The sequence below is a fragment of the Neofelis nebulosa genome, chromosome 14 (assembly GCF_028018385.1).
Source record: "Neofelis nebulosa isolate mNeoNeb1 chromosome 14, mNeoNeb1.pri, whole genome shotgun sequence".
NCBI lineage: Eukaryota > Metazoa > Chordata > Mammalia > Carnivora > Felidae > Neofelis > Neofelis nebulosa.
The window spans coordinates 38,338,227-38,358,501 of record NC_080795.1 but is presented as its reverse complement, the minus strand read 5'-3'; the positions used below and the strand labels follow the sequence as shown (position 1 = coordinate 38,358,501).

Sequence of the window (20,275 nt, the reverse complement as noted above, 5' to 3'; positions counted from 1 at the left end):
AGAAAATATCTGATTCAAAACAGTTTATTCTTTAAAACTAGATTCTTATTTTTGCTCAGCAAACTCCTACACTGGGTTCTCACTAGTCCTCAGGTTGATACTGTATTGCTTAAGATTATAAACAGTAAATAAACATGAAACAGGGGTTTCCTTTTGTCAAGATAAGGGTAACATGGAGAAGAAAAATCAGCAGGAAGACTGGAAGTCATCTCTGTCCAGAGCATTGATAGTTTCAGCAGAGGGCTGTAATCTGATTCAGTAAGTTACACTAATCATCATCCTTATTATACTGAAAGAAGACAACTACAAACTTATTCCTGGCCAATATATTAACAAAGTTCTTAACAGTTTCTTGGTCTGTATACTTATAAAGAATCTTTATATTCTGTAGATTGATACATGAAGGCAAAAAAAAAAAAAAAAAAACCTGTCAGAAGAAAAAAGAAAAGCTCTCTTGGGTTCTATTCCTCCCTTAAACTGACCTAAAGACTTAAGGATTTATCCAAAGGGGTGATGGGTATTGAGGAGGGCACCTTTTGGGATGAGCACTGGGTGTTGTATGGAAACCAATTTGACAGTAAATTTCATATATTAAAAAAAAAAATAAAATAAAAAATAAATGCTCCCTCAAAAAAAAAAAAAAAAAAAAAAAAACAAAGGGGTTAGGTAAATTAGAGAGCAGCCCTTTTGTGAGCAGACACAATACTAAGTCAATACCTCTCTGTACTTAATGGTCCATTAACCTAATGACAACTAAGAGTCCAATCTTATCCTCTCAATTGATCTTATGACTGTCAATATTTATTAATAAGCACTTACTATATAGGCCAGGCAGTGTGCTAGATAATTTAGTAAGTCAACAAGTTCTTGTTTCTAAGCATTTACAGACTAAAGGAAAACAATAATAACTATAATAATAAACTAAATACAAATAATACTAATTACTAGCGTGTGGTTACTAGAAACCAACATGTATGAAATGGGGCACCCAGCCCCGGCCAGGTGGGAGTTGGTGCTGATGAAATGGAGACCAGGACAGTAAGCTAGGTGAAATAGGTTGGGTGAAGCTCTCAACTCCCAATGGCAGCTCAAAGGCCTTCAAGTAGGAAGGGTGGTGAACAAGAAATGATAATTCCTACAACTCGCTTTAAAAAAAAAAAAAATCAAAACCCTTTGAGTTATATTTTTTCTGCAAGATGGAAAATGGTTTTAAAGAAGATCTAAGACAGGAAAGAAGAATCGGTATGTGAAAACATATGGAAAGGAAGAAAAGTCACACTCATTTGTTCAATAACAGTAAAAATATGATGAAATTTCCAATTAAATTCTCAGAAACACAATAGATCTGCTCCTTCAGCTAGTTCATGACACCTGGACCAAAACAATACATTAACAATCCTGTACCAGCATTAGTTTGTGCAAATTTCCTTCTTCAACACCCATGAGTCTTAGAATATTCTTCAATTTCATTTACCCTAAATAACCTTCATTATTCTAAAAGGTTTTAAGCTTCAACCTGATTTCTAAGAGCCATGGCTTAAATGCCTATCTCCTTATCTCCTCTATTTTGTCTGAGACCTAGTGCTATGCTTATATATTTATTCCAATTATTTCCAATTTATTCCAATTCCTTAAAGCAAGAATTTGGGATTGTATTATTCTCAATTATATATAAGGACAAAATAAAGCCAGGATAAAATTCTAAAACAAAGAGGATTTTCCCTATTTCTAAATTGTAAAATTGTTTAAGAATAACAATTTGAACGAACAAATGATTTAATTCATACATCTTTTATTCTTCTTTTGGCAAACATCAGATAATATGAGCAAAACTATATTGCTCACTATAGTTACATACATTCTTTTTTGCTTTATATAAGTTTGTAAACATATGTAAGTGGATAAAATTCTTGGCTAAAGACATATTCCAAAACTCTGACATATACTTTTCTGAATTAAGAGAAAAGAGAGCTTATGAAACTTCCATTAGACCATAATCATAACAGCAAACTAAATTAGTATATACTGTTTTTAAATTAACATCTGCCATTGTTTAAAGACTTCAGTTTTTGGTTACAGCTAAAATGATTTTTATTTGAAGTTTTATGGAAGAACAGAAGCTGACCACACAAATTTTACTCATAACAATATCTGCCCATTTAAAAATAAAAAATAATAAAAATAAACCTATAATCAAGAAGGTTCCATTCATCTTATTAAGAAAAAATAATTACCAAGAAGTTATTTTAAATATAGATGGCATCTGTACTAACTAGGTTTATGATACTTTTTTACTTCTTAATGCTTATCTTTTGATTTTAAAGTAACAGATCATTTCATAAAAAAAGGTCAGCCATTTACCATTTTATAATTTAATTCTTTTATAATTTCAGACCCAAAAAATTTCAGATCAAGGATTACAAAACAGTCAGCCTTCAGAATATACTTTGTTAGGCAAACAGAACAGTTTTTCATCATTTGAGCTAGAACACCTTCGTGCAGTACTTGCTATAGCTGACCACAGTCCCTACCAGCTGCCCACACTGTCATCAGGTGGGCATGTGAGACTAACAACTGGTTTTAATATCATAAAACCCAATATTTACTTACAAAAATTAGTTGCGCTCATGGAGCAAAAATTGATTAATAAATTTGATGCTGAATCTTAGTATTTACTCCTAATTTGGGAAAAACAGATGAAACCAAAAGTTTCATTTTCATTAATACTTAGTTACATAACAAATTATCAGCGAGACATGTTTCTACATACGGATACTATCTTCTTAGAATAGTGTTAAGAATAATCTGAAATCTGAGCCAGATAAATCATTCATATCAGAAAGTATTGTATACTGATTTTACTATTCAGTCTTAGCTCCCAAACAGTGGCTTTCAACTTGATCCCTACATGTAACATAAACATTCTCACATATCTGAAATAAATGTAGGCTAACTAACTTTCTTCTAATCCTGGAGAATGAAACAAAAACAGAGGTCTGGTAAGACAAATTGAAAGTGAGGAGAATTTGAAGTAAAGTTGGCCTTGGACCCTTTTACATTGCTACTCCTTCAGTGTGTACAAGTTAATAAAAAAAAAAAAAAAAAAAAAAAAAATGAGAGGCCACAAACTATTTCTGAGTGGAAAAGACCACAAGGAAAGCAAAGCAGCTAAGTGGTGACGAGGAAAACATAACGAAGAATATAAAAATTTGCAGTTTTGAATATGATCAAGAAATGATGGTACTGGAGCTTCTGGCTGGTTCACTTGATAGAGCAGGCAACTCTTTATTTATTGTGGGGTCATGTGTTCAAGTCCCCATGTTGGGTGGAGACATTACTTAAAAAATAAAAAAAATAGAATAAAAAAATAAAAGACACTAAAAAACTGTAAGAAAACATGATGGTACTTCTTTAGAGGTCTGATCTGATAGGAACACCTATTTACCTTTAAATTTCTCATTTCTTACACTTAACTGATTCCCATGTGAATAAATATTTTAAAATTTTTAGTTATTAAAGCAAGCTTTTTAGCTGCACTTTGATGGGGTTATATAAAAAGCTTCATAGTATTAATTCCATCAAATACTAGGGTTACTGAAATCAGATGCATTTATAAGCATTAATTAGATTTGCTGTCACCTTTACCACATTTTTGCAATGACCAAGTCATTTCATTTCTTCAAGAAAGTTACATTAAAATGGTTACTGAAAGCTTTTAGTAATAAGGAGAAAAATCAAATTTATTTCAACGCATAACAGAATGTTCAAGACCCTATATTAGTAAAAATATCAGCAAATAGGTACTATCTTGGTCTGTAAATGATGTACTCCACAACGATTCACAAGTGTTTTTAAATACCACAAAGGGAACACTGGTTAAAGTTTATCTCTGGCATACTTTAAAAAAAAATCTGTTAGTAGCTTTGCCATAAAACTGATTTAAGGTAGTTGTGTTTTTCAGTAATGTCAGAACAACCCAGCACTTGTAAGAAGACTCAGATCGGCACACTGTACTAAAACATAATTGTGTAACATTTTGTAAACTAGCTGCAATTTTCAGGAGCTGTGTTCACCAACTGTGTAACAGAATTGTAATGTTCTCCTAAGCCGTATGCATGTCTCATATATCTGAAATGAGAAAAGGAGAAATGAGTAGTTTAGACGAAAGTAATTCATTGTATATAAATGTTTATTATGTATATAAAACCAAACACTCAATGAATCACTCCACAGGGGTATCATTCAAAGACTTCATTGACATATTACTTAAAAGTTCAAACCCATTTGAAAAGCTTCAGCAGTCAGTAAAATCTGGTTCAATAACTCTGTCTGCTGAGTTTAAGTCAGGGAAAACACAATCATTAGGGGGCAAAGGGAAATTACTGAGATGCTGAGTACTCAATAACCTTAAATTTTTACCTAAATCTAAGCCATTAATGATTACCTTGGTAGTTTGGCTAATAAACACTAAAGCCAACAGCAAACTCTCCATGCTGTGTTTCAGAAAAGAATTCTCAATCATGTAAAATACTTTGACAATACGAAGAAAAACTCTCTAAGGAATAACCAATTAGGCAACATGAATATATTTCCGCTTTTGTTCTTGTTGAAACTTAGCATTATTAATGTCACACTAAGACAGTATGAAAACTAATCCTAAAATCTGTAATCTTTAGAAATGATTTTATTCTTAACTCATACACAAGAATAAACCACTAGAATTTTAAACAATTATCTAAATCACATACTGACTGACAATGCTTTCTAATTTTATAATTGCCTTTAACATAAAATAAGCGTAATTAACGCAACCGAAGACATATTTTTTCTAATTAATCAACATATACAACCTAACATCTTTGAATAATTCTTTTTGTCTTAACTATTAAAAATGTAACAGTAGAAATTTCCAGGTACTTACACAAGTATTAATGGGTTTTTTTGATATTCTTCACCAACTACAATAGGAGGAGAATCTGCCTGTATTATCTCTATTGGTGTTTGTAAAATATGAGACAAGGCTCTTAGCTATAGGAAAGAAAATGTATTAGTAAGGAAAATAAAAAGGTAAATCTTACTCAAGTCATAAACTACTGAGTATGCATGAATAGGGCAACCATCATCCAACAGAGATCTACTCTGTTCCTCACTATACACCAAGAGCCTGCTTGCCACATAGTAGACATTTAATACGATTTGTTGAAAAAAACAAATGTAATACTTATTAAATCAAACGCAGAAATTTCAAGCCCTGGCTACACAACAGCTTTTTAGAAATAGCAATACCATAGTTAATGAAGTAAAGGTTCATTATACTAGTCCCTCTACTTTTGAATACTGCTTGAAAATTGCCAGTTTTTAAAAATACTATCACTCAGGCACCAGATCAAATCAATTACAATTTGGGAGGGGCTGGGAGAAGGAGAGAAAGAACAGGAAATATTAGGAGGTTTATTCTTTTAGAAGCTTTCGATGATTCTAATGTACTAGTGCTGAAAACCACTGTTCCATAATATTCAAGGCATGAGTAGGTAAGTTATGTATGTGAATTGTACTATCCTTTCATGCATTTTCCACATGATTAATACACAATGTTAATTTCATACCATACATTATAAAAATAGAGTTTAAAGGCAGATGAATAATAGTTAATAATAAATATTGGTAGTAACACTGTTTAGACCTACTATGACCAGGAACACTAAGCATTTTATGTATATTAACTCATTCAATCCTGAAAATAATCCTATGGGATAGGTAAAGACCTAGAATCTAAAGCGAGTGGTCAAGATGCCTGCCCAAAGTCAAGCGTAAAGAAATAAAGTGACCTGCAACTGAACTGAGAAGTCTGACTCTGGAGCCCAAGTTCATAAATTAATCATTCAACAGTCCTCAATCTTAGTGCCCTCACATCTATGTATTTGCCCAATTATAAGAACATTTTGTCTGGAACATGGTCCTTTTAGGATGTTTTAAAAGAAGGTTAAGAAATTTCAAATATATGGAAATTCTGTACTGCACAGTAGCAAACTTAATCCCACACTCTACCTCATAAAATGTTCCTTTGAGGTATTTTTTTTCTTATACCTGAAATTACATTTTTAAAAGCCAGCACAGAATGGAGAGTGTGAAGCAAGCTCTGGAAATCTTAACATCCCTTCGAAGTCTTTAAAAATCATACACAGAATTTCTCTTGAATAATTTAAATTTACCCCATTGTAAAAACAGCAATTCCTATGTCAAATGAATTCACAGACCAAAAATTTATGAGTAAATGTCCTTCAAAAGATGTTGTAAAGTTTTTTTTTCTCTCTTTAAAAAGACTTGCTTAGGTCTATAGTTCTATTAATTTGTGCTCCTCAAGAAAGTTCAAGCACCTTTACTCCTAATGTAGTCACAAAGCTACTATGACAATTTCCTGAGTTTCAGAGACCCAGGAGAGGCATACAAAACTAATGGACACAGTTCCCTCTGGTGGCTCAGAAGAGGTACAAATATAGACTTACTGAGAAAAAGACGTTAAAGAAGCATTCACGTCATTTCTCCAAAAAGTATAGTTCTTGAATCTATAGAACTAGTTCAAGATCTATAGATCTTTAAATACTCAGATCCACAAACCATTCAAGGTGACTAATTACCACTACACAATATTAATTCTGCTAGATTCATCCATCTGGCACGTTAGCTTACAAAGTTCTATGCATACACTACTTGTCTTATTTAATGTCCACAAATGACCTACCAAGTACACACAGGGGTTTTATTATCCCTATTCAATTAGGACACTCGAGCTCAGGAAACATGGCGGACTCCCCGCAGGTCACAAAACTGAAAGGTAGAAGGAAAGCCAGGACCCAAACCTAGGACTTTCTCTCCTATCCCCTGACTTTTGAATACCCCAGGCTGCCTTATCACCACTTGGAACTATTAGATGTTTATTCTGTTTTAATAAAACAAAGTTAAAGTAAGATAAAGCTTTAAAAAAATCCTGATGAATTCCCTACAAGTGGCTGAACATACTGTCTTCCTACATGTGAATTTTGATGCATCAGATACTGCTCTGAAGTCAGTATCAACTGGAATTCCAATTATAATGTACTGTGGCAGGATCTGACCCATAATTTCACATAAAAATACGGTTTTCTCTTTACTTTATAATAGTGATTTTCATCAGCTGAGCCACTAGGCTAAATCTTACTATACTTGAATAAAATCGTCACTTTCATAAGTCCAGAAAATCAAATATATTACCAGGAGCAGCATCACAAATGGAAACACCCAAGAGTAACATTAGCCTTACCAACCCACAAATCAATCACTGGGCTATTTAAAATGACATAGTGCTTTATTTCCCAAAGATACATACTTAACGGCCTAAGAATGTTAACTCCCCATTTCAATGCTTCATGAGTAGAGAAACGGCAAATACGTAACAAAAAGGGATACTCAAAGAGAAAGTGGGACCATCTGAAAAATACATCTGATACGGGATTTAGAAATAATTTAACAATCCACAAATACTATGAATAATTACAAACTTACCTCAAGCTGACCTCCCCATGCAGCTGTGTTGACGATATCATCACAGTACTTCCTAAACTCTTCTGTAGAAAAAATGAGAATATAGCACTTAATAATTTTCGTAACTCATGTTACCAGATCCCTTTTATAGCTCCCACAATTCCTGATCATTACTCAAGTTGTAAACCTACTCCTTTCTCTACCTGCACTCTCTAGAATTTAATCCAATTCCCAGATCCAAACTTAACTCGCTCCAACTTTCCACCACCTCTCCATCTGAGAGGAAAGCAATTCATTTCTGTTTCTCTCCCTCACGCTGAGGCCTAGGGACCTTAATCACATAGCAAGCCTATTCTTCTCTCTTCAGCTAAGCAACCCTCAAAACTGCCACCATACTCAATATTTTGACATGTATTTTAAAACCCAAACCTGCATCTGAAAAAATACACTGAACTAAAACACTGCAGCCTTAAATTGGGTCCACTGTAAGACCCCACAAGAGATGTGAGAAGAGGGGCACCTGCGTGGCTCAGTCGGTTAAGCATCCAACTTTGGCTTAGGTCATGAGCTCACGGTCTGTGAGTTTGAGCCTTGCATCAGCCTTGTGCTGACAGCTCAGAGCTTACAGCCTGCTTCAGATTTTGTGTCTCCCTCTCTCTCTCTGCCTTTCCCCAGCTCGCGCTCTGTCTCTCTCTCTCAAAAATAAACATTAAAAAAAAAAAAAAAAGATGTGAAAAGAGAATCAGGGTAAAACTAGAAAGGAGTTGAAACTCCTTTGCCAGCAGTAGCATCAAACAGTGCCTCTATTTGTTATTTTTAAAGCATTTACCTTATTTGCTTCAGTATCAGTTCTAGCCAAAGAAAGGACTTCCTGGACTAGTCATGAGAGTAGGACCTAAGTGCAGTTTAATGGCACATCTTGAGCATACACACCTTATACAGAAAATTAAAAATGGGAAACTAATACCCTTCCTGTTTAGAGGAAAGGAAAAAAAGTATGGACATGTACAGAAAAGTATGTCCTGTGTGTTTGCCTCATTCACTGCTATATTCCCAGCGCTCAGGGTCCTAGAAGTGCCTAGAAGAGTCCCTGGCACATAGTGGCCTTCAATAAATACTGACTAAATGAATAAGAAATTAAGTCTTTTGTCTTTTTTTTAAATTCAGCATGCTGAGTTGCCAACTCTTTTCCACTGCCCTGCAACTAGCAGAGTCAGGGACTCCATTAAAGCAAAGTCAACCTTAACCATCCCTTCTCCTACCCCTCCTGGTCATTTGACTTGCCAATGGATACTGCCACACCTGCAATCTTCTCTTAAGGACGAACTTTCCTCTATTATATCTCTGACTCTCCCCAACACTCTTTCAGATTTTCACCTGCTCTCTCCTTTACTGGCTAGTTTTTCTTTTTTCTTTCTTTTTTTTTTTTTTTTACCTCCCCATAAATATTCTATCTTAATTGTCAAAGGTATTAGAAAGAATAATAAGGCAGGTTATTAACTCATTTGTTTTTGGTTTTGCAGAGTCAAATTTTGCCTAAGTATTGTGGCTTATTGAAAGTAAAATTGAATTTCCCAAAGTATAGGATAAAAGGATTTGGTTTTCTGATCATTCTCTGCTTATGGTCTTTGGACCCTATACTTCCAAAGACTAGTCAAAGCATACCTCCCTCTATGCCTACTTCGTGACATGTGAACTCAGAAACATAATTTTCTCAGTAATAATAATGAATCCTATTCCACTTTTGCCTTAAACAACATACTAGTATCTATTATAATATAAAAAACAATTCTGCCTAAATTTTGAGACTTTTTCCCCCATAAGAACTATAATAGGTTTTTCTTCTTCTCAATGCCAGGAATCACTTTATTTAACAGCAGCAACAAGACATAGTAAAGAAAAATAAATTACCTAGAGTATACATATCTCCCGTATTAGGGTTTGTTAAAAATGGCAGAAAGTCTTCCACATGGCCTTTTATATATTCAGCAGTTTGACTTCTCAAGGCAGCCACAGTCAAAGGGCATTTCTGTTCTTTGAGTTGATCTTCAATGGCTCTATACATACAGTGGCCATCAGATGGAATCTGTTTAATTTCCAACTGTCTTGCTGCCAATATTTGAGCAAGTTTTTCACTTTCTAAGTGTCTGGCTCCAGATAAGTTCTCAATTTCAGCTTCAGCTATCCTTTCTTCCCGCTCCTTTTCCAATGCAGCTTTTTTGTCCTAGGAGGAGAATATAGGAAAGTTAATTCACAATAATGAGGACTATTTTACATTTATTAAGGGGATAGAAATGTAAGACCCTCAAGACTTTTGCCATTTTTGTCCCTTCTCCCACAAGCATTATCATATTGATGATCTCATCACTTGTAGAATTTTCTATACTGGGAACTCCTTTAAGGGCAACTATCTTTCTCATCTGCATGTACCCAGCACCCAGCTCTATACCAGGACAAAAAAAAAAAAAAAAGCCTTCAAATTTTTCTTTAAAGTCTACTTAAAAACTACATGAGGGGTGCCTGGGTGGCTCAGTCGGTTAAGCATCTGAATTTGGCTCAGGTCATGATCTCACGGTTCATGAGTTCAAGCTCCGCATCGGGCTCTGTGCTGACAGCTCAGAGCCTGAAGCCTGTTTAGGATTCTGTGTCTCCCTCTCTCTCTCTGCCCCTCCCCCACTTGCACTCTGTCTCTGTCTCTCTCTTTCAAAAATAAATGAACATTAAAAAAAAATTTTTTTTAAATACGTTTCTAAAAGCTTTAGTTACTGATTTCAAAGTACTGCCTTAATACTGTGTTGTGCTAGGCCTTAAAGCAACATCATTATCATATTTATGCCAAGCTAATCCAAGCTTTTTAGCTTATCACTCCACTACTGAGGCATTAGCATGCTAAATCACCTGTGCAGTATTAATATGCCAAAGACTTTAGAAGGGTAGGGGAATTCTATTTATCTAGCCTAAAGAAAAAAACGGTGCATGTGTACATACACACACACACACACACACACACACACACACTTAACTGAAACAACAGATAAAAACATTCTTATAAAAAATTAAAGTATCATGATAGACAAAAGTTCCTCTAATGACCAATGCCAATTTCAGTGCCTGCTGTAGAAGTCAGGTGTGTATCTTTCTAGATTTGTTTCCTAAGCGCTTTAACAAATATTGATGTACTCAAAGTATAGAAAAAATACTTTAACAAAAATGGTATCACATTATATTCTGCAACTTGCTTTCCTTATTCAAATGTCAGAAGAGTTCTTCCCATGGCAACATATGCAAGGATTAGGTATGGGTGGGGCATGAAATCTATGACATGAAGGATGGATGAGAAGTAGAGTGAGAAGGCTGGGGGGAAAGAAAGAAATCCTGACAGTTGGACTAGCAAGGATCAAAGCCAGAAAGCACTGTTTCATAGCTGAACACAGTTCATATAGCTAGGGTACCACAGAAACATGTCAAGAGCTGAGGTTGGGGGCAGAAAAGATATGTATATAGCTAATATATACTAAATCTACACATACATAGTTAAAAATTAGAAAAATACACACAAAATATTCATAGTGCTTTTCTCTGGATGGTACAATTACAAAATAATTTGTTTGCCCCCAAGCCCATTCCCCATCTACCTCCCCTCTAGCAACCATCAGTTTGTTCTCTGTATTTAAGAGTCTCATTTTTGTTTACAAAATAAGTTTTGTTTTGTGTGTGTGCGCACATGCGTGCTTTTCTGCATCTAATTCTCTACCATGAATACGTTTCATTTATATGCTGGTCATGACTGCTTTTCAATTTAAGAGAATAAAAATCAAGAAAAAGTAAGAAAAGGTAAAGACTGTCATGTCCCTAGCTCTCATTCCTCCTTAGGGCAGAAAAATTAATGGAAAGGCAAATTTCAATGTAACTTACTGTCACACATTTGAACTACTTGCCTGGTAGGTGCCATACTAGAACCTAAAGTGATTTGTAAGTTACCTGAATCAAAAGCAGTATTATCTTCCTAATGAAATATACACCTGTTTAAGTTTATTCCACCCAAATCCAACCATGCCAGAAATAACATGAACAAATTTATTTCACTGCATACCTACAACTGTGCATCACAGCGGCATAAAAATCTTAAAACACAAGATGGCACTGTTACTTTATGAAAGTCTAAAAAACATTTTCAGAGGGGAGAGGGAGAATAAGCACCTTGGATATCATCTAATCCAAAACCCCTCATTTTCCTCTGAGGAAACAGCACGCAGAAAGATTTCCAAAGGCCATACAGCTGGTTTAGAAGCAGAGTGGGACCAAGGACAACACAGAGCGCTCCTTCTATCCAGGCACCTAAATCAGAATAAAAGTTGGAGCAGATGGGAGCTGGAGTTAATGATGTTATGTACTAGTTACTGGAAGAGTGGAATTTTATACTAAACCGTTTAAGCTTCTAAAATCTAATCCAAGCATTTCACTTTTGTCCTCAAGCTCCACTTTAATGTTACACAGTAACTATGTTTCCTTTCCAGGGCACAAGGTGGGAAATTCACTGGATTCTTTTCCCAGCCACTAATAGTTTCCCAGTGGCACTAGGCACTGTGGTTTCTACAGCCCAAGTGCTGGAGACAGAATGGCAACAATTAAGCCTAATAAAAGCATGTATGTAAGATGAAAACAGCACTTAACTTCATAAATATATTGTCAGTAAAACTAGAGCCCTGTCAATGAAGTCATGCAGCAAAATCAACTCTGAAGAGGAATCTTAAGAGCTGGGTACCAGTCGTGGGTTGGTATCAAACTTTCAGTATGCCATTGACAATTTTGAAAAATGAAGAAATTGAACTAGAACTCATTCTGGCTCTCAAATTTCCTATTTTTGGAACCCAGTTCTCCTGAGTTCTACTTGGGGCTCTTTCCAGCATACCAAAGAGCTTCTTCCATTCAAGTCTGCTGAATTAAATAAAATACTCCCCTTTTTTTTCTCAATTAAAAATAAGAGATTTGTTCTACAATACTCCAATAATAAATATTTATAAATTTTTGTCATGTTTTTCTAAAAGAGAGTTGTATCTCTCCCAAAGACAAACACCATTCTTTTTATTCCTTGGTGCCTTTGTCTAAAAAAAAAAAAAAAAAAAAAAAAAAAGTTCGTTTCATTTTCTTATATAAACTTTTAAGTGTTTTCAGTTCCAGAATCTTATTAAGACTATTAATATAACAAAGCAATAAAAAAACTTTGGGAATTACTTCTAGGGTGTTTTCTCTGCCAAGTATTTAAGCAGCTGACTACAAAAGATACTAAATTTTTTGAGGGTATAGTTGAAAAGGTATGCATTTTAGCTATGCATTATTTTAGGAGAAAAGTAACAAAATGTTTGAGAAAAGGGAGTTTAATTTTTTGTTTTGGTCCAGCTGGGGTCCAGCTGGGGATGAATAAGATTAGATACAGACAGGAAGGAGTTGGGGCCTATGTTTTCCAAAATTAAATAGGCTACTCCAAGATGTATCAATTACTAAGTAGAGGCAATCCCAATAAATATTTTGTTATGCTACTGCCAAGCAAAAACTCTGCCCTTTGCTTTTGATCTATAGCAGCTAGATGATAACTATAAGGCTATCACAAAGAGAACATGTATCTTAAGTAGGGAGTTAAAACAGATAACCTCCAAGATACCATAAAATCTAAGTTTCATGATTCTGTGAAATTCACAATCATATTTACTCAAGAATACAATCTTATATAAGCATGAAAATGTTTGACAATTTGCAACTTAATCAACTTTCAAACAACAAAAAACAAGCTACTGGTCTTGGGTTGAATTTGTAAGAGGCACGCTACGCAGGACTGAACACAGTAAACATACTATCATTTGCTGACCTGCTAGTTCTCCAGGCACTGTGTTAGGGCTTTGGCAACAGTACATTACTTAATACTTACAATAACTCTACAAAGCAGGTATTATTTCACCCATTTTATACATATGAAACTGAGGTTTAAAAAGGTTGAGAATCTTACCCAAAGTCACAACAGTAAGTAGTATTAAAACCTTCATACATCTGATACCAAATAAACTGTGTACTACTAAATTATAAAACGCTTAAATAACTTAAATATAAAACGCTTAAGTATAAAATACTTAAAAATAAGTATTTAAATCCTATAAGACATCAAGTGTTAGTAAAACAATATTAGAGACTAAACAGTTTTTAAAACCCCTTTTTCTTTTCCCAAGTGAACAGCCCTTACTTATCTAATCTCAGTCCCATAGTTTTGATTTCATGAACTCACTACTTCCAACAAATCAGTTTCCTTATAGCTCTCACCATGATGCAGAATTATTTCATGCCCACATGCGTGCTATTTATCGTACTTCAAATATCCTCTTTAAATAACTATTTTCTTAAAATTCTAACTCATTTAACACTTGTCACAATGAACTTTTCCTTCTCTGAATTCCCACTGCAGCTAACCATTACATAGGTACCTGCATAAACCTCAGAATTTTGTACACCTGTGTATCTTGCTTAATTTCTAGATTCAAATCCTTGTTTCACCACTTAATACCATAGTTTTTAACCAAAATTGTGCATCAGAACCATCTGGGCCCACACTTTGTAGATTCTAAATTATTAAATCTGGGATAATGTATTTGTAAAAAATATTCTTTGCACACTCCCCTTCTATGCCCACTCTCTTATGAGAACTAGAAACGGAACATGTTATTTTATACTGGTTAGGCCTATTTTCTTAAAATGAGATTAAGAATCTACTTCACAGGATTATAATCAGGAATAAATGAGATTTCATATAATCTATAATAAGCCTAGCATTGTACCTAGCAAACAGCAAATGCCTAATAAATGTTAGCTCAGGTCCTTTGACAAGGAACTCCACCATTTTTTTTCCTACTCCCTTCCTACACAACACCTAAGAGAGTAATAAGCATACAGCACTAACTTAAGTACTTGGTGACATGACATTCATACCCGTCTCTTTTGTGCTTTTGATATCCGAGGTGGCTGATTCTCAAGAACCAAGTTTGAAATGTTAACAGCAACAGAATCTATCTGAAGGAAACAAAAAGCATTAAAGAATTAATGAAAAATACTTTTAATTTATCATTCAAAGTATTAGACTATTAAATTATTGAAAAAAATCACAAATGGATGTAATCCCACAACTCAAATTTGAATAATACTACTAGATACGTTATTACAAGACATGGTTGTGTCTCCTTTCTCTATTTTTAAGGGAGAATTCGTCCGATTCCCAAAAGGTTTTCTTACAGCTCTCCAAAGATAATGCTCATCCCTGCAGGCTTTTCCTTCTTGCTTCCAATTCCTACTCCATTAACCCAAATACTTTCTGTATGTGCCAACTCATTCAGCAGTCCACCCTTCCCTTCTCTAAGTGTTGACAGTACCTATAGGATACATAAGGTCCTGCACTGGCTCAGTTCACTACTGCCTTCACAAGCTCAAATGTGGCAGGAAAGGCCATTCTCCATCTTAATTAGCCAGAACCTGATGAACCCTGCTTCTTGACCATAGTAACATATTGAGCTTTCTCTATCCTTTCCCATTTACAAACTGATAACTATAGGCAGAAAAGATATTGTTCAGATAGCACAACCAATCTTAATTATCAAATGGCTATCATGTGTTTGCTAAAGAAGATGCTAGACTTTTAACGATCAGGATTAGTAGCTAGCATTTTATTATTGCAACTATAGCTTAAACCAGTTTTTAGTAGGATACATACATAATGCATATAGAGACCTCTAGTAACAATAGAGCCAGCACTCTTCAAGGCTATGCCCAAATTATCAAAATATCAAAACCAAATTAAGATTTCAAATAATAGTTACATCAACTTTAATAAAATGAATATTGTTATATTTTTCAAAGGAATCTGCTAAAATCTACAAACTGCCATGCTGACAATAGGCAAGAAACAGAAAAGCATCTGGAAAGCAATGACCTAAGAATTCATATAGCATTCAGAAAGAAAACAAGCTTAAGTCAATGAAAAAGACAATAGGTCAAAGTAAAATGGGAGCTTGTATTTTAACAAACAACATGTAGCTTAAGAATCAAACATTTTTGTCCTTGGACACCTAGGAAAGCTCAAAATTGCAAATGAGAAGATAATTGGAATACCATGATTGTGACAGCACTAACACCTGGGCATCATACTAGGTTACTTGGGAATAAAATATGCTAAGACACAGAGGCGCCTGGGTGGTTCAGTTGGTTGAGTGTCTGACTTCGGCTCAGGTCATGGTCTCATGGTCTGTGGGTTCGAGCCCGGCGTCCGGCTCTGTGCTGATAGCTCAGAGCCTGGAGCCTGCTTCGGATCCTGTGTCTCCCTCTCTCTCTGCCCCTTCCCCACTCTCACTATGTCTCACTGTCTCTCAAAAATAAATAAATATTAAAAAAAAATGTTTTATTAAAATATGTTAAGGCACAGAAGGCCAGGATCTTAATGACTAGCTAACAGGGCTAAAGAAAATGAGACTATGTTTAATATAATGACCACTGTTAATCAGTACAGACAAGTTGTTTTCCCTGTCAAGAACAGACCAAAAATAAACTTAATAAAACCACATTACGGTAGATAAAACTTTGCACAGACATAACAACATTCTAACTATCGAAAATGGAATAATGTTATGGAGGCTGTGATCCTTGGTATCCAAACTCATGCAATAAACTACCACACCATACAAAGTTGTAACAGAATTCAATATTCACATCTTGGGAGTAAGACCATCCTGATTTTGAATTCTAGCTTTGGTACTTAATAGCTGTTCAGAAGGAAGTTCTTAATCTCTCTGAGTCTATTTCCCTCTTGAAAAATGAGATTCTTTACATTCACTTCATGGATAATATCTTAGTATGTTACTATAAAAATTACATGAGATAATGCAAATATGTTGAAGTGCTTGGCACACAATACCTATTAGCCACAATGATAAGTATTAGTTAAAATGACAGTATGCTCCAATTTATCCAAGAAACGTAAATTTTCACTCATTACAACTTGTTCATAAAGCACTTTATAATCTAAAAATGATTTCATATTTGCTGTCCCATTTGATTCTTACAGAATCTCGTGCTTAAGCAGCAGAAGTATTTATAACACATTATATGTGGAGAAGTTTATGCTCAGGAAGTTTAAGTAACTTTACCAAGGTTACAATACTATTTAATGGCAATTCTGGGACTAGAAGTCCTAACTTCCATTTGGTGAAGCTTCCTCTAGTCCACTTTATCAATCTGTTCATCTATGGGGCAAGTAAATAGTTGACGCGTACTTTTTTTGCTGACCTCCCTTACAAAAACACATTACCATGTAAACCTGGTCACAGAAATATTAATGAATGGTGACGCATGATTGTGACTTCCGTTCCCTCTAATTGTACGATGTCATATAGTCAATAGCTTAATATTAGAGATGGGCAGTGGCTTTCAAATGCTGTAGGCAAAAAGAAACATTACTTTACATACTTTACTTTCCTTAGAAGTCAGCTTCAGTTGCTCCAGTTCTTCTTTATGTTTCTGTTCCATTTCTGCTTCCAACTTAGCAACATCTTCGGTGAGTTGCTTCCTCCTCTTTTTGTCATTCTTGGGAACCGCATTCTTCATACCCTGAATTTTGGCTGAAAAGCCACCAAAATCATGAAGTCACCAATTCAGAATTGAGAGGAAATGAGAAATGGGGACAATAAGGGGAGAAAGGTGGAAACAAATAATGATAGAAGAGTAACTGCGTTATTAGATATTTACAGATAAGAGCTCAGATGGAGACAAAAAGAAAATCCTCAAAACTGTACGTTTGTTTAGTGTGATAGGAAAAGGAAAAAGAAAAATGACTCAAGTTTTAAATCTTTTAACTATCCCTTTTGAGTCCTCAAAATTGAGGTGAGGTATTTTAAGACGCATCCATTAGATCCAAGTGTCGGTAACAGGTTCAGGAACGGGAAAGGGAGACAGGGGAGAGGGGGCGGTACAGTCTGGGCCCAACATCACGGCTTGGAGGTATTCTCAGACACCAGCACCCAGGCGGTGGCATGGGGAAGCGGAGACGTGGCGGATCTAAGAAAAGGAAGCTTCTGAAGATCTGGCGGATTAAGGGACCACCGGGATAGGGGATTAGGAGGGAAGAGGATACTAGCTACTTTGGGAAAGTCTAGGAGGAGCCAGATCAGAAGCCTCTCAAGATTCCACAGAACCGACCCGCCACGCGCCCTTTCCTGGGTCCGGGACACTTCCCACCCCCTGGTCACCTTGCAGCTCCTTCTTCTCTTTGCGATGCCTTCTCACTAGCTGCTCCTCCTCAGCAAGCTCTTCCGCCAAGATTGCCTCCATGACGACCAGGTAGCCCAGCACATGCGCTGGTAGCTGCACCACGAGCTAACAGGCACCTTCCACCCCTCACCCTCACCCGGGGTGCCATTGGTCGCGGCTGGGACCCAGTCCCGCCTTCGAGGCGGTACCGGATCTAAGCAGAGTCATTGGGCCGAAGAGAAAGGAGATGCGATAGACGCATGCGCACTCCCGTGACTCTGGTCTATGGAGGCGAGGCGGTGGGGCGGGGGGGCACGACAGCGCGTGGGGGTGTGGCTTGACCGCTGCAGTTTGCTGCTTCGTGATTGGCTAGCGCGCTATAGCTCCTTCAGGAGTAAAGCTACGCGTCAGGCTACCGGCTCTGACGTGAGGCGCGCAGTGATGACGTGACGAGAGCCATTTTGGAAGTTCGTTATCTTTCGTTTGGTCTTCAGATGGGCGGCGTTCTCTAATCGTTTCTTTTGGTCGAATTCCTGAGAAGTGCTGTTCAAAAGGTAAGGAAGAAAAAGAAAACATACAAGTAAAACTGTTAATAATTATCAATGGGAATCTTTGGGCTGAGTCATTCAAACGGTAGGGAATTAAGTTTTGTTCATTGTTTTAAAGGTCGTAATACCCGAGTTCAGAAACCGCTTACAATTGAGAAAATGCCGCCTCTTGAAATGGATATAGAAGTGGAAACCGAAGAGGTTTTAAGGATGGACCATCATATGGTACAGGAGCTTACGGACCTATGCTCGAAGATAAAGAGGCTACTGTCAGAGCACTTGGAAAAGTATAAGAGAATTGAAAGAGAACGGAAACATGCAAACCCTGCCGGCCAGAAAAACGAATTACAGAAATAAATGAAAAACAAAAGAAACTAAGCATGAGGAAAAAAAGGGAAAAGATAGAAGAGACAACTAGAGAATCTGTCCAAGAGATGCAATCTACGCATAATAAGACTACCTGAAATAGATGACAAAGCAATTGAAGCAGAGACAAAATTTAGGAACCAATAGTAGAAAATTTTCCAGATTTGAAGGACTAACTAGATCGGCAAATAGAAAAAAGCTCATAGGCTACCAGAACTTAACGAAAAGAAAGCAACACTTAGACATACCCTAGTGACGTTAAACTGGAAGATAAAGAAAAAATTCTACGAGTATTTAGAGAAAGCAGGTTACTCATAAAGGGGTAAAAGACTGACCTGAAATTTCTTTTGCAGCTCCGAATGCCAAAAAGACAAGCAATGTCTACAGAGGTTTAAAGGAAAATAATTTTGAGCCAAGAATTCTGTATCCTGCTAAGTTATTTCTATACGAGGGCAACTGGAAGACATTCACAGATACTCAGGAGTTAAAGTATATTACCCAAATGCTGCCCTTGAAAAATTTGTTAAATGATGTTACTGCAACCCATAAAAACCATAAGTTAAAACAATTCAAGAGTAGTGAAGCAATTGTATGAAAAAAATAGGGTAAAAAAAAAAAAGTGGGTAAGCATTAAAGCTAGTTAAACAGCCTTAAGATTAACTTGTTAGATGTGGGGTTATAAAACTAAGTGCAAAAAATAGATTTGGAAGTTCAATGTAAAATTTCAGTTTCTCTCATTTTAAACTGCAAAGGTGTGGTAAATGTTTAGAAAGCAAGTAAGAGCTGTTATTTTTAGTATGCATTGTAGACAAAGATATGCAAGTTCTTCAGCTAAACATAAGTAAAATAAAAGGGCTTTGTCAGTGTGGACAGGACACAGTAAAGGCATTCCAAGTGTTAATCTGACAAAATGGGAAATCGGTACAGTTTTGTGTCCTCTATTTTTAATTATACAGAGGAAAAAAGTAACAATTTTATCTGTAATGTGAATACTGTGTAAAAAGAAAATTTCTAAATCCCTGGTTGGGGAGGTGGTAGATGAAAACTTTGTTTTATGTACATCTTGTCCAGAGAAAAGCAGTAGTTCCTGCTTCATGTAGTAGTTCATTATAAGTAAATTTGACACTGAGATAAGGTTATGGGTAAATTAGAATATACTAGCTTTATGGATTGGAGAGGAAGTGTGAAAAACAGCAAGGAAACAAAGTCCTAGAAATTGAAGTAGGAGCAACGTTCTTATCAGAATTTAAGCTATAACAAAGTATAAAGCTGTAGGATGTAATATTTAAGCTTTATGTGGTAAATAACGTGGCATTCATATGTAAGATGTTCAGTATCTGAGTGGTAGTTTTACTGATGTATACATAAGTCATTTTAAATGTAGACTTAAAATTGTTGCATTTTATGTATTTAATAAAGTAATTCTTAACATACATATGGCAAAAACTGATGGACTCTTGACTTAAACATTTATAGTCCTCAGTAAAGTAAGTGAAAGGAGATAAAGTAATTAAATAGGAGTGTGTGTGTGTATGTATGTATAGTATGTATTACTTTGCTAC

General features: G+C 35.7%; 2 protein-coding genes across 5 annotated transcripts in view; one reads left to right on the top strand and one right to left on the bottom strand.

Annotated features, from left to right (window-relative positions):
- Positions 1-1,775: 1,775 nt before the first annotated feature.
- Positions 1,776-18,018, bottom strand: OTUD6B (OTU deubiquitinase 6B). Of its 3 annotated transcripts, none has more exons than XM_058698514.1 (7): positions 17,799-18,018; positions 17,020-17,171; positions 14,497-14,577; positions 9,433-9,745; positions 7,543-7,604; positions 4,922-5,028; positions 1,776-4,128 (listed from the first exon to the last, which is right to left on the bottom strand). In XM_058698514.1, exons 1-7 carry the CDS (start codon positions 17,878-17,880, stop codon positions 4,044-4,046), a joined length of 882 nt encoding a protein of 293 aa, XP_058554497.1. In that variant the 5' UTR covers positions 17,881-18,018; the 3' UTR covers positions 1,776-4,043. The 3 variants fall into 3 exon arrangements, with proteins under 3 accessions (XP_058554497.1, XP_058554499.1, XP_058554498.1); XM_058698516.1 differs by lacking the exon at positions 17,799-18,018 and adding an exon at positions 11,722-11,859 and having other exon boundaries at positions 17,020-17,046; XM_058698515.1 differs by lacking the exon at positions 4,922-5,028 and having other exon boundaries at positions 17,799-18,017.
- A 101-nt stretch (positions 18,019-18,119) lies between these two features.
- Positions 18,120-20,275, top strand: part of PIP4P2 (phosphatidylinositol-4,5-bisphosphate 4-phosphatase 2) — an 86,394-nt gene continuing 84,238 nt past the window's right edge. The window contains exons 1-2 of one of the 2 annotated variants that reach the window (XR_009253288.1): positions 18,120-18,353; positions 18,466-20,146. The gene's annotated coding sequence lies outside the window, so the exon portion shown is untranslated. Of the gene's footprint in view, positions 18,354-18,465; positions 20,147-20,275 lie in introns of those variants that run through there. The other variant, XM_058698519.1, reaches the window with a different exon arrangement.

Excerpts from the sequence above, each read along its gene's own strand:
- OTUD6B (XM_058698514.1), bottom strand. The coding sequence starts at position 17,880 with ATGGAGGCAATCTTGGCGGAAGAGCTTGCTGAGGAGGAGCAGCTAGTG. Across the intron at positions 14,578-17,019 it reads TGACTTCTAAGGAAAGTAAA|ATAGATTCTGTTGCTGTTAA; the intron begins GTATGTAAAGTA and ends TGTTTCCTTCAG. Across the intron at positions 4,129-4,921 it reads AAAAACCCATTAATACTTGT|ATATATGAGACATGCATACG; the intron begins GTAAGTACCTGG and ends TTCTCATTTCAG.